The 14,593-nt window shown below is 34.8% G+C and overlaps 1 protein-coding gene across 2 annotated transcripts; it reads right to left on the bottom strand.

Annotated features, from left to right (window-relative positions):
* Positions 1-12,698, bottom strand: LOC139183204 (uncharacterized). 2 transcript variants are annotated; one of them, XM_070790134.1, is made up of 5 exons: positions 12,480-12,698; positions 11,550-11,645; positions 10,686-10,769; positions 2,341-2,427; positions 1-146 (listed from the first exon to the last, which is right to left on the bottom strand). In XM_070790134.1, the coding sequence occupies exons 1-4, from the start codon at positions 12,559-12,561 to the stop codon at positions 2,351-2,353; spliced, it is 339 nt and encodes a 112-aa protein (XP_070646235.1). In that variant the 5' UTR covers positions 12,562-12,698; the 3' UTR covers positions 1-146; positions 2,341-2,350. The 2 variants fall into 2 exon arrangements, with proteins under 2 accessions (XP_070646235.1, XP_070646234.1); XM_070790133.1 differs by lacking the exon at positions 1-146 and adding an exon at positions 1,007-2,093 and having other exon boundaries at positions 12,480-12,682.
* Positions 12,699-14,593: the final 1,895 nt, after the last annotated feature.

The following is a 14,593-nucleotide window of genomic DNA, read 5'->3' as shown; positions in this document are numbered from 1 at the left end:
CTTCTCCAATATTAGCTACTGATTACTTCTTTAAAAGTAAATTCTGGACTTCCCCGGTTGTCCAGTGGTTAAGACTCGACTTTACAATGCAGAGGATGTGGGTTTAATCCCTGGTCAGGGAGCTAAGATCCGGTGTGCCTCATGGGCTAAAAAAAAAACAAAACAGAAAACAGAAGCAATGTTGTGACAAACTCAATAAAGACAAAAAAAAAGCATTAAAAAATAAATATACAAATATATATTTTGTATATTTATATACAAATATACAAATACAAATATTCTGTATTTTACTGCCTGCCTTTCAGCTTCCATTTATCTTTGGTTTTCAGCAATTAAACATGATATATGTAACACTGTCTTTATTTTGTTCACCCGATAGGAATTCAGAATGCTCTGGCATTATGTAGTTTGATGTCTTCTATCAGTTTTGGAATATTCACAGATATTAGCTATTCCACTGTAAGTTATGGGTAACCTGTATTTACAAAATCACATTTTGAGGTAAGAGATCATTAGGAGACACTGCCTTAACAAATGTGTTACTTTGTATATACATTTTAAAAATTGTTTTTCCTGAAAGAGGAAAGAGTTCACTATTGATATGTATGCATGCTCAGTCATTCAGTGGTGTCTGACTCTTTGCAACGCTATAGTCTATAGCTCATTAGACTCCTCTGTCCATAGGATTTTTCAGGCAAGCATACTGGAGTGGGTTGTCTTTTCTCCCCCAAGGCATCTTCCCAACCCAGGGATCATGTCACCTGCGTCTCCTACATTGGCAGGTAGATTCTTTATCATTGAGCCCCGGGAAGCCCAATGATCTGTATATACAAGTTCAATTTAGAGCATTTTGTGTGATTGAGATGGTAGTAGTGCAACTGGGAAAGATTGTCAGGAATTATTTAGAGCAGAGACCAGCCTTGGCAGGGAGGAATGCTGAAATTATGAGGTGTGTCTCCCAAAGGCATCATATGGAAATTGTCAGCATATATGCCACAACTTATCATCATGCTATAGACTGAAGTCTTTATTAAAGGCAATAACAGAACTTGAATGCAATAAAAAAAGAAATAATATACAGTCGCATAGTAGATGAGAACTAAAAATAAAGGAGACCTATATTCTTTAAGCTTGCTGGAGTCTACTAAGGTGAAAAATATCACTTCTATTAGTCTCTTTCTTCCATATTCCAGAGACTGATTAGTATAAAATATTCATAAAATACTCTTTATAAAGAGCTAGTATAATATTTCATTCTTGAAAGTTATTTTTCTCATTTGTTTCTCTCTGAAAGATACAGCCAGGTAGGGAAAATGTAAATCTGCAGCCCTCAGATTTACTGACTATTTCTGAAGAAGCAATATTTTTACATCTTGATCTGACATGACTTACTGTTCTGAGGTCAGCATAGCATAATGGTTCCATGTGTAATCTCTAGACTAAACCTATCTTGGCTTAAATTATCTTTCTATTTTTTACTAGCTATACAACTTTGGAAAATTCCTCATTCTTTCTGGGTCTCAGTTTCTTTATTAATATGACAGCCATAAAAATAGTACAGTTTTGTAGGAATTATTGGGGCAGTGCATGATCTAATATAGTGATACACTGAAGTAGTATTGGGAACATTAGAAGCAATCAATAAATGTTAGGTATTTTTTAAGTGCTGATTGTGACTAAACGCTCCTTAGTGTATACGTGCTATGTGGTTTCCTCTTATTTATTTACCAGGGTCTGAGATTTTAATATATTAGCATTTACTTCTATGTACAAATATATTTAAAATTTAAAAATCACATAACCATTTAAGCCCATATTTTGATGTTTGGGTTTGATTAAGAGATCTCCAATCAATTATTACAATATGTTGAGTTTAGCATGCTTGAATGAACACATAATGTTAAAATGTCTCTATAATTATCTTCCGTATAAGAAAATGTGGGAAGGGTTATTGTGCCATACATTTCCAATTCTTCTTTGTTATATTTCTTGATAAGACTGGAGCTCAGGGCTTCAGGACAATTTCCTTGCTGCCAAGATCTTATTTTCAGCAGAAATAAGATATCAGTTTTCTTCAGAGAAGGACCAGTTACCTTGACAACAAAAAATGCATCCATGAGGATAACTGTCACCCATGCTAACTCTGTGTATCATAATTTTTGTATTATTGTTTTTAATTATCCTCCCTAACTTCAAGGGAAGCCCATGATATTTAAGAATTTTTCTGAAAAGTGAGCCATAGTTACTAACTTTGATTTTGTATTTATTAATTGTATATATGCATCTAAATTTAAACAACTTACATTGATAGCAAGATTCTCATTGCAATTCAATACTTACCTCGGTTTTGCTATATTGTGTTGCAGCGTCCAGGCACATTTGACGTATTGTTTTCATATGTATTCAGAATTTCTTCTAGACAATTAACTGGAATTTGTAAAATTTACAAATGAAAATACATTTTAAGATTTATCACTTTTAAACCTTTAAGAATGCAAATAAAATAGAAATTCAGAAAAGTTTAAATATAACTTATCCATTTATTTTTTAAATGATTAGCTGTGGAGTAAATTGGAATTATCACTTGCAAATAACTGACATTAAATATAAAACATTTTTCTTATGACAGACGTTTATGAGGTAATGACACATGCTTTAATCATTGCAGATTTCCACATCTGATTGATGCTATTCTAAACAATTAGTAAACCCAATTAGGACATAATGACCAAAGTTGCCTCTGAAGCAAATGCCTTTGACATAGCACACATCCAGTTAGTCACAAAGTACTATTTATTCTATTACTACAGTGCTTCACATATCTATTTACTTTTTCACAGCACCATAACCTTTTCCCCATTCAGATTTTCATTATTTTTATGTGGAACTTTTATAATATTCTACAAACTCTCTATCACTATCCACTGTTTTTCTCAAGATGCCTCTAAAATTGACACCCCCATTACACAGCTTTACTAATGCTACCCTTTCAAAGATCTTCAAGCTATCAATTATTTATATTTTAAATTTCAAGCTCATTAAAATAAACAATTTCTAAAATTATGTCATTTTTTCTTAACATCCATATTTCTATTTTCAAATATGAAACCTTTAACCCTCATCATTTCACATGATGTATTTTGTTTTGTTTTGGAGAATCTGGCCCTCTCATTGGCTAAACTTGATTTGAAAAAAAATAGAGTGACTGGAACGCTCCTAGCTTGAATTTATTTTATTTAGTCTGAATGGCCTATGGTTGCTTCTAAGATAATTTGGAGACTTCACACAAACTGTAAAGAAAATCTTTCTGCATGCCTACTTTTTAAAGATCTGATCCTAGTCCAACTACAAGATCATGTAACTTGTTGGACATAAAGTTTCAATCAGCCAAGTGCAGGCTCATATGAGGGAGACTTTAAATTCTCTTGACCATAGTAGCGCAGTTTGAGTCTCAGATGCATTGCTGGACTCATAAGAATAAATGTACTAGAAGAGGATCAAAAAGGCAGAGTAAGAAGACATGGAATTCACCACCCCCTACACACATCAAAAATGCAACTACCTGTGGAATAATTGTCATGGAAAATGAACTGGAAACTGGCAGAAGTACTCCTATGCAACCAAGACTACAAGAATGACACACATGTAATTGGGTAAGACTGGAAAAAAAAGCAGAACCTGTATCCTTGGAGGAGACTAAGAGCAAAAGGGAGATTGTACAGGTGAACACTCGCCCTGGGACATGAGACGGTTGTGCCACAGCCCAGGTGTCCCAGTCCAGGGGTCCTACATGGAGGATGCAAGCCCCCTAGGCTTGTTGGAGAAGATTTGGGATGGAGAGAGGGGCTGAAGAAGCTTAAACTCCACTCGTAAGGCAGATGCTGGCTTGCCTGCCAAGTGCCTTCAAACAAAGCAGAAAGAGGTCTGATGTAGCAGCTGCTGCCTCACTGTGCTCCTAGATTCCTCACTCACTGCATGCCATCTATAACACAGATAACTAATGAGACTCTACTATTTAACACAATGTTCTGTGGTGACCTAAATGGGAAAGAAATCTAAAAATGAGTGGATATATGTGTACATATAACTGATTTACTTTACTGTAGAGCAGAAACTGACATTACAATGTAAAATTATGCTCCAATAAAATTTTTTTTGAATGTATTTGGAGAAAATATGGCTGAACATTTCCTAAACTTAAAGAAGGAAACAGATATCCAGGTACACAAAGCACACAGGGTTTCAAATAAGATGAAACCAAACAGACCTATACTAAGATGTGTCACAATTAAAATGGTGAAATTTAAAGATAGGGGATTCTAAAGGCAGAAAGAAACAAAAAGTCAGTCACAAGGGGACACCCATGAGGCTATGAGCTGATTTCTCTGCATAGTTAGAGGCTGGAAGGGAATGGGGTGATATAGTCAAAGGTCTGAATGGGAAAACCCTGCAACCTAGGATACTATATTCAGCAAGATTATCATTGAGTGAAGCAGGAGAGATAAAGACATCTTAGACAAACAAAAACTAAAAGAATTCAGCAGCACTAAACTTACCCTAAAAGAATGTTAAAGGGTTTTCTCTAAATGGAAAAGAAAAAAAAAAGAGTCTACAGAGAAGAGAAAATCCCAACAGAAAAGGCAAATGTATAGTAAGGATTGAGTATCACTTAAGCCAGGATGTCAATTAAAAAACAAGCAAACTAAAATGCTAAATATATCTATACCATAGGTATACATATTCATATGATTTTATGATTAAGCTGTTTCATTTTTCCTATTTTGAATATATTTATTTAATACCAATACTATAATGTTAAATTATCTTTAGCTTTATAGACTGTTTTGGTACCTGAAAAGACTAGATTGCTATCGCTCTTGTTAATATATTTCAGTATGTATTTTGCTAATCCTTTTTTTTACTTCCATGGGACTTAAACGAGTCAATCCTAAAGGAAATCAACCCTGAATATTCATTGGAAGGACTGGATGCTAAAGCTGAAGCTCCAATACTTTGGCCATCTGATGTGAAGAGCTGACTCATTGGAAAATACCCTGATGCTGGGAAAGATTGAAGGCAAAGGAGAAGAGGGCTGCAGAGGATGAGATGTTAGATAGCATCACCAACTCAATGGACATGAATTTGAGCAAATTCCGGGAGACAGTGAAGGACAAAGAAGCCTTGTGTGCTGCAGGTCACAAAGAGTTGGACATGACATAGTGACTGAACAACAACAACATAATTTATAATTAACATACTTGTCATGAAGATACACATGTATTGGGATCATATAAATCTTAAATAAATCTAGAATTGTTTAATTATCTACACAGTATTAGTCTTCCCACCAAGGTACACTTAATATATACTGAGTTCATTAGATGTATTTCTTTATGTCTTTTAATATTAAAAGGATTACAATCTCTTTTACATAAGCCATATGCATTTATTAGGTGTATTAATTTATGTAATAAAAAATTCACCAAGTACCTCTAATGTGACAACATAGTTTTCAAAAGCAAAGGTTAAAATGTAGAGCAAATATATACGTGGGTTCTTTCTAAAGAAGCTAACGAGCTAGTGGGAGAGACAGATCTTAAGTGAATAATCACACAAATAATTACACAGGTGAAATTGTGAAAGGTACTACAAATGAATCACTATTAAGATATTGTAACAGAGAAATCTGGCTTAATTATAAATGGATAGTGTTAATTGATTACTCTACTAAGGATTAGCTATTTAGAAGAAATGTAGAAGAAAGGCCGTTTCAGGCAAAAAAACAAAGCAGTCTATGCATATGCTTTGTAGCAAGAAGGATTACAGATAAAGTTATGGTTAATATCAGTCTACCCAGAGAAGTCCTGATTTATGCTTGTTGTCCTAGTGTAATTATTAGCATCATCTATTTTTGTTATTAAAATGATCCCTGTTTTTATAATGCTACATGGTAATACTAACTATGAGTCATTCAGGGAACTAAAAGATACCTGTGACTGGAACCCATAGAGTGAGAAAGTATGTGATACTAGCTGGGATAGAAACCATGGACCAAGTAAGGAAGGACTTCATACACCATGTTAAAGATTTTAAAATTTATATTGAATTTAGAGTATTAATAGGCTAAGTCTGGTGGGTTTATAAAATTTATATTTTGATTTGCATTTTTCTGATAATGAGTGATGTTGAGCATCTTTTCATGTGTTTGTTAGCCATCTGTATGTCTTTGGAGAAATGTCTATTTAGTTCTTTGGCCCATTTTTTGATTGGGGAACCCTCTTACACTGTTGGTGGGAATGCAAACTAGTACAGCCATTATGGAGAACAGTGTGGAGATTCCTTAAAAACCTGGAAATCGAACTGCCTTATGTCCCAGCAATCCAACTGTTGGGCATACACACCGAGGAAACCAGAATTGAAAGAGACACGTGTACCTCAATGTTCATCGCAGCACTGTTTATAATAGCCAGGACATGGAAACAACCTAGATGTCCATCAGCAGATGAATGGATAAGAAAGCTGTGGTACATATACACAATGGAGTATTACTCAGCCATTAAAAAGAATGCATTTGAATCAGTTCTAATGAGGTGGATGAAACTGGAGCCTATTATACAGAGTGAAGTAAGCCAGAAAGAAAAACACCAATACAGTATACTAACGCATATATATGGAATTTAGAATGATGGTAACAATAACCCTGTATATGAGACAGCAAAAGAGACACTGATGTATAGAACAGTCTTATGGACTCTGTGGGAGAGGGAGAGGGTGGGGTGATTTGGGAGAATGGCATTGAAACATGTATAATGTCATATATGAAATGAATCGCCAGTCCAGGTTCGATGCATGCTACTGGATGCTTGGGGCTAGTGTACTGGGACAACCCAGAGGGATGGTATGGGGAGGGAAGAAGGAGGAGGGTTCAGGATGGGGAACACGTGTATACCTGTGGCAGATTTATTTTGATATATGGCAAAACCAATACAATATTGTAAAGTTAAAAAATAAAATAAAATTTAAAAAAAGAAAAAAATTATATTTTGAAGAGGTTACTCTGGAAATTTAATGGAGGAGGTCAAGGGTGAATTGCAGTTAGACCTTTAGGAGGTTTATAGCCTAGACTAAGGAAGAGAGAGAAAGAGAGAGAAAGAATTGCTTAGATTAGATGGGTAATAATGCAACTGTAGAGAAGTGTATTTATTCAATAAATTGGAATAATCAGTGGCAGTTAAACAACGCAGATGATTCCTAGGCTTGTCTCACTAGACAGGTGCCAAGAGAGACAACAGTATTAAAGTATTTCTTTCCCACTGATGCCAGTAAGATCATGGCTGGGCAGCAAGTCTATTTAAAAATATTGTAGGCTAAGTGTTTTTCAAGATATCAAAGAAGAAATGCAAAGTGAGAGGCTTAATATGTGGACCTGAATATTGGATGTTAGCTCTAGATGGTATATAATGAAACTCTGTTAACTTTGTTTCAAGCATTGTTATTGAAGTGTCTTTATTATGAATTTTTTTTCAGTAGATTTTCTTGGTATATCTACGTTAGAAAGCACATCATCCACATATACTTTCAGTGTGTGTGTTTGTATCTGTTCAGACGTGTCCAACTCTGCAACCCCTTGGACTGTAGCCCACCAGTCTCCTCTGTCCGTGGAATTTTCCAGGCAAGTATACTGGAGTGGGTTGCCATTTCCTTCTCTGATAATTTCAGTATTTAATTTCAAATATTTGTATCTAAAAAGGTTTTCCCACGTCGATTTCTTTGCCCATCAAATCCAAAAGAATAATAGCAATTATAAACCTGTGTGCATGTCAAGAAGCAACAGTTAGAACTGAACATGGAACAATACACTGGTTCAAAATTGGGAAAGGAGTATATCAAGGTTGTATAGTGCCATCCTGCTTATTTAACTTCTATGCAGAGTACATCTTGTGAAATGCAAGGCTGGAAGGATTACAAGCTGGAATCAAGATTGCTGAGAGAAATAGCAGCCTCAGATATGCAGATAACACCATCCTCATGGCAAAAAGCAAAGAGACTTGATGAAGGTGAAAGAGGAAAGTGAAAAATCTGGCTTAAAGCAACATTAAAAAAAACTAAGATCATGGCTTCTGGTCTCATCACTTCATGGCATATAGACGGGGAAACGATGGAAACAGTGACAGATTTTACTTTCTTGGGCTCCAAGATCACTGTGGAAGATGACTACAGCCATAAAATTAAAAGACGCTTGCTCCTTGGAAGCATATTAAAAAGCAGAGGCATTGCTTTGCCTACAAAGGTCTGTCTAGTCAAAGCTATGGTTTTTCCAGTAGTCGTGTATGGATGTGAGAGTGGGGCCATAAAGAAGGCTAAGTGCCAAAGAATTGATGCTTTCGAACTGTGGTGCTGGAGAAGACACTCGAGAGTCCCTTGGACTGGAAGGAGATCCAACCAGTCCATCCTAAAGGAAGTCAACCCTGAATATTCAATGCAAGGACAGATGCTGAAGCTGAAACTCCAATACTTTGGCTGCCTGATGCGAAGAACTGACTCAGTGGAAAAGACATTGATGCTGGGAAAGATTGAAGGCAGGAGGAGAAGGGGACGACAGAGGACGAGATGGTTTGATGGCATCACCAACTCGATGGACATGAATTTGAGCAGACTCTGCAATAGTGAAGGACAGGGAAGCCTGGTGTGCTTGAAGTCCATGGGGTCCCAAAGAGTCAGACATGACTGGGCGACTAAGCATAGCATAGCACACGCTTGCCTTATGAATTTGAATGGGACTCTTTGATCTTTTGCTAGCTACTAAACAGTTTGTCTAGGAGTCATATTTTGTTCGGAGAAGGCAATGGCACCCCACTCCAGTACTCTTGCCTGGAGAATCCCAGGGACAGAGGAGCCTGGTGGGCTGCAGTCCATGGGATCACTAAGAGTCGGACATGACTGAGTGACTTCACTTTCACTTTTCATTTTCATGCATTGGAGAAGGCAATGGCAACCCACTCCAGTGTTCTTGCCTGGAGAATCCCAGGGACGGGGGAGCCTGGTGGGCTGCCATCTATGGGGTCGCACAGAGTCGGATACGACTGAAGCGACTTAGCAGCAGCAGCAGCAGCATGTTTTGTTATTAAGATCTTTTCAAGTTCATTCTTAAAAATTACCATTTTTGTGCATCCAAATAGATATTTATTTATCTATAGAATATAGCTATATTTATTCAATTTCTCTACATTGTCATTTATTATCATATATGTCTTTGTTTGGAATTGTACACAAAGTTTTTATGTTTATTTCTTTTTTAAAAATTTTTTTATTATTATTATTTTTTTACTTTACAATATTGTATTGGTTTCGCCACATATCAACATGCATCCGCCACGGGTGTACACGTGTTCCCCATCCTGAACCCCCCTCCCACCTCCCTCCCCATACCATCCCTCTGGGTCATCCCAGTGCACCAGCCCCAAGCATCCAGTAGCATGCATCGAACCTGGACTGGCAATTCGTTTCTTATATGATATTATACATGTTTCAATGCCATTCTCCCAAATCATTTCCCGCCTCCCTCTCCCACAGAGTCCAAAAGACTGTTCTATACACCTGTGTCTCTTTTGCTGTCTCTCATACAGGGTTGTCGTTACCATCTTTCTAAATTCCATATATATGCGTTAGTATACTGTATTGGTGTTTTTCTTTCTGGCTTACTTCACTCTGTATAATAGGCTCCAGTTTCATCCACCTCATTAGAACTGATTCAAATGTATTCTTTTTAATGGCTGAGTAATACTCCATTGTGTATATGTACCACGGCTTTCTTATCCATTCATCTGCTGATGGACATCTAGGTTGCTTCCATGTCCTGGCTATTATAAACAGTGCTGCGATGAACATTGAGGTACACGTGTCTCTTTCAATTCTGGTTTCCTCAGTGTGTATGCCCAGCAGTGGGATTGATGGGTTGTATGGCAGTTCTATTTCTGAAAATTATATATTATACTATATTCTACTGATTTAGATCTACTTATAACTTTTGAATAAATTTATCCTTCATATGTTTTGTGCTGTTGTTTTCTCTGCTTTGTAAGCATAAATTACCTTACTTTCTATTTTTGAAAGAATTTTCATGTTTCTGGTTTGCAGATAGTACCATTTATGAGTCTATAATTTTAAAAGCTAATATATTTTCTAATATTAGGACACTGAGTTCAAGCAATATATAGACTTGGTCCAAAATCCTGATAATATTTTTTTTTCATTTTTTGATGAATCTCTGCCCATTATCATTTTATTTCTTCTATTAGATTATTTCTTTCAAATTCCTGACTTGATGTCCTTACAGTTAGTTTTTAACTGCCCAAATAATAAATTCTATAAATATCTCCAAGTTTTCTTACATCTCACAGTTGCTAAGTCTAATGTCAGTAAAAATACAATAACATAAAGAACATTGCTATTATTTTTCATTTTTTTTCAAAATACACAGCTATCCACCAACATCTTTGATAAGCTCACCTGGGACAAAGCTATTGTTGATAATTCAAAAACTGAATTGGTAAAATTACTTTTATGCAACTAAAATAACAAATGAGGAAAATAACTTTAGTAAAGCCTTAGAATTAATTTCAAATGCTTCAAAATTCTATTCTAGTAACTTTTAACAAGTTAATGAAAACCTGAAAAATACTTACCCTTAGCTATCATAAATGCAGCTAGTGCAAGAGCAATTAAATAAAGCAAGGCAAATATCACTGTAGCAATGCACCATGGAGACTCTGCCCAAAGAGAAAAAGAAGTAGTTCACCATGATGATCAATGGAAACAAGATTAGGAGTTGGGATTAGAAGGAATTTTGGCTAGGAATATTCACCCTATTAGAATTTGAATGAAATCGAAATCCAGAGGAGTGCTGCATCATTGGTATTCCCACTCTGCAAGGAAAACTTTAAAAACTATTTTGAAGATTTGGATATAGCTAAGGAAATATGAATATTTTTATGTAGGAATGTTGAAGTAACAAGTTGCTCTAGTAAAGACATTTTACGATCAAAAACAGAACTTCAGAAATCCTACAAGGGATTTAATTTATCACCTTCCTTTAATTAAACAATTTTTTCCCCCATCTTTGTAGCAGAACTAAGAATATAACTTCTGCATTAGCTGTTGACCTTGACAGATACTCTGTGATAGTTTTGATAAAATCTGGCTACTATGATATACCTCCCTCAGTCCATTTCATTTTTAGAAATATTGTAGCATAAAAGGAGCACTTACCTTTTGCAAAGCTAAAATATCAACCCCCAAAATATCTAGAAACATTCTTCATTCTATGGCATGGTACATCATTTTAAGCCATGGTTGATTATTCAGAGCAAAATGATCAGTTGTTCATTGTTCATTTCCATTTGCTCTAAACACTAGACTTTGGGTCCTTATGACCTGCTTAAAAGTGTATGAGGGATGATTTCCATTTGAAAGATTAGTCCTTTTATTTTCATGACTTCTCATTAAAATATGAAGGCAAAAAAAGGAGTCTAGAGTTTTACATTTTTTACCTTTTGCTTTCCAAATCCTAGTTAGTTTTCTCTTCTGAATATTTGAAGAATCACGAAGTTTGAGTTCGGAGTATGTTACACTTTCATCACAAAACTCTAGAAAGTATGTTAGAAAAATGCATGCAATAAACAGTTATAATTTTATATATACACATGTATATATACATATATTTATAATGACACAGAATTAAAAGCATGTTAGAAACATAAATTGTCCCTATTTTAGACTTATAACAAAATTTTAAAAATTGGCTCAGTTAGGCAGTTGCTTTGTGAATTGTGGCAAGCTTTTTTTTATCCTTAGTTTCTTATATAAAATAAGAATAACAGTAATATTTATCCATATATATATTGTGGAGATTAAGCTAATGTATATAAAGTCAATAGCATGGTGCTTGAAGCAATAAACATTCAATAAGTTTTATTATTATAAAAATAGTCATAGTAGTAGTTAGAATAGTAATTATAAGAATATAATGGACAATAGCATCTGAAGTAATACCAGTTGCAGAAAGAATAGAAATTTAAGAATTAGTTTAAGTACCTATAATTTAAATGTCTACAAATGCTCCTTCTTACAGTTGAATTTAATGTTAATGAAAAGAGTGTGAGAAACAAAATCATCTAATTCTTGCTAGGTAGATAAATTTTCCTAGCAATATGTACTCTTTCAGTGCAAGAAAAGCAGAATTCACAGCCACCAAGTCAATAATATTTTTCCAAATAATATTAAATCTTAATCCATTATAAATATTTACTTCTCAGACAGTGATTGTATTTTAAATTCCCTTCCATTGGAAAATCTAAAATTCATTTGCAAGAACAAAAGGTTTTAAACCCTTCTTCTAAAAGTAGCTAGCTATGGACTTAGTTATTTATAATATTATTTTCTCAGTAAATAGAGGAATTACTTAGCAATAGCAGCATTACCTGTATTTAGTTCATTCAATTCCTCTGGCAAACGTTGATGACCAGGACAGGGGCTGGACAGTGCTGCTGTCTTTGGTTCCATAGTTGAATGCAGATTGCATGGATCAGATGCTTAGCAGAGGGTCAGAATGAAACAGGATCAAGGAAACAGATCTGTTCATACGCAACATCAGACAGGATGTTTACTCTAAATTTAATATGTAAAGTACTTTTTACACTTAAGAAAATAAAAGGCAATGTAATTCAGCTCCAATAGATTAACTTTGTTATTCTTCCATGTGTAATGAAGCTCTTCTTTATTTCCAAAGATAAACTTTAAAATTATATTAACTATAATGATCTTTTCTCTGCCGTTATTTTTCAAAAATAATAAATGAACAAAGAATGTGAAAACATTGTTATGTAAATAAGTGATATATTGTATTCAAATAAAATGTAACAAATACTCATTTTTAAAAATATCTTTTTTGTGGTTATAAATATTCATAATCATTGTTAAAAGGTGCCTTAGAGGAAATGAAAATGACATAAAACTCTGTTCCCGCAACACAACTTCTGTTGAAATAATTATTCATAACTTTTCTTTGTTTTTCAAGTGACAAATTGATGTTTTGTTTAAAGAAGTAAAAAGAACAATGTAACTATCAATAAGTTAAATAATGAGATAAATTATAATGTATTCCTACCATAAAACTTTCACAGTCATTAAGTATAAATGAGACAGTTCTACAAATATTGGTATGAATGTTCTGTGATAAATAGAAAAAAGGTTCAAATTATTGCAAGCTCTATTATATTTGGTAGAAAAAATATCTGTTGTTATCCATGTGCTCACAGTTTAATAATATGTGTCTAACCTGGTACTTTAAGATTGATATAATAATATTTAAGTGACTAACTTGGTAAGTCTTAATTTTACATATGTAGTTTTCCATTTTTGTGTTGCTACTTTTAATGAACATATTTTTTATCATTGAAAAAATTAAAGTATGTACATGTGAAATTTCATTCTCAGCCTAATGTGTGCTCTGAGATATACACACCACAGTGACCACAGAGGCCCCTGTCCTCACCTTTGATCAATAGAAATGAACTTCATAGCACAAGAATGTAATTTGACAGGGAGACTATGAATGTTCTTGGGTCTTGTTTTGTTTTGGAAGTGAGTAAAGATAATGATCATTTATAGACATTAATGATTTAAGTACACGTACTTTAAATTTGAGTAAAGGCTAAAAAGAAGAAAAGAAATAATAATTTCAAAAATTATAGAGGGAAACATAAATTGAGAAAAATAAATGCACAAGAAAAGATAGGGGGAAAATAAAACAATCAGATCAGATCAGATCAGATCAGTTGCTTAGTCACGTCCGACTCTTTGCGACCCCATTAATCGCAGCACACCAGGCTTCCCTGTCCATCACCAACTCCCGGAGTTCACTCAGACTCATGTCCATCAAGTCAGTGATGCCATCCAGCCATCTCATCCTCTGTCGTTCCCTTCTCCTCTTGCCCCCAATCCCTCCCAGCATCAGAGTCTTTTCCAATGAGTCAACTCTTCGCATGAGGTGGCCAAAGTACTGGAGTTTCAGCTTTAGCCTCATTCCTTCCAAAGAAATCCCAGGGTTGATCTCCTTTAGAATGCACTGGTTGGATCTCCTTGCAGTCCAAGGGACTCTCAAGAGTCTTCTCCAACACCACAGTTCAAAAGCATCAATTCTTCGGTGCTCAGCCTTCTTCACAGTCCAACTCTCACATCCATACATGACCACAGGAAAAACCATAGCCTTGACTAGACGCACCTTTGTTGGTAAAGTAATGTCTCTGCTTTTGAATATGCTGTCTAGGTTAGTCATAACTTTCCTTCCAAGGAGTAAGCGTCTTTTAATTTCATGGCTGTAGTCACCATCTGCAGTGATTTTGGAGCCCAGAAAAATAAAACAATAGACAGGACAAATAGAAAGCACAAAATTATGATATTGATTAAAAAGATAAAATGCTTCTAAAGTAAATGTGGATGCTCTAAATGTCCTGATTAAAAGATAAAAACTATTGTGTAAATTAAAAAAAATTTAAGTGTTATGTGTTATTTACAGAAATCATACCTAGTAGAT

This window comes from Bos indicus, chromosome 5, assembly GCF_029378745.1.
Source record: "Bos indicus isolate NIAB-ARS_2022 breed Sahiwal x Tharparkar chromosome 5, NIAB-ARS_B.indTharparkar_mat_pri_1.0, whole genome shotgun sequence".
Lineage (NCBI taxonomy): Eukaryota > Metazoa > Chordata > Mammalia > Artiodactyla > Bovidae > Bos > Bos indicus.
The sequence above is the reverse complement of the archived record's forward strand: the minus strand, read 5'-3'. Positions and strand labels throughout refer to the sequence as shown.

What these genes read in the sequence shown, in the direction of transcription:
- LOC139183204 (XM_070790134.1), bottom strand. Translation starts at nt 12,561, where the DNA reads ATGGAACCAAAGACAGCAGCACTGTCCAGCCCCTGTCCTGGTCATCAA. An exon ending in ATTGAATGAACTAAATACAG is followed by an intron (nt 11,646 to 12,479) that starts GTAATGCTGCTA and finishes CATACTTTCTAG; the next exon opens with AGTTTTGTGATGAAAGTGTA. An exon ending in TAGGATTTGGAAAGCAAAAG is followed by an intron (nt 10,770 to 11,549) that starts GTAAAAAATGTA and finishes CTCTTTGGGCAG; the next exon opens with AGTCTCCATGGTGCATTGCT.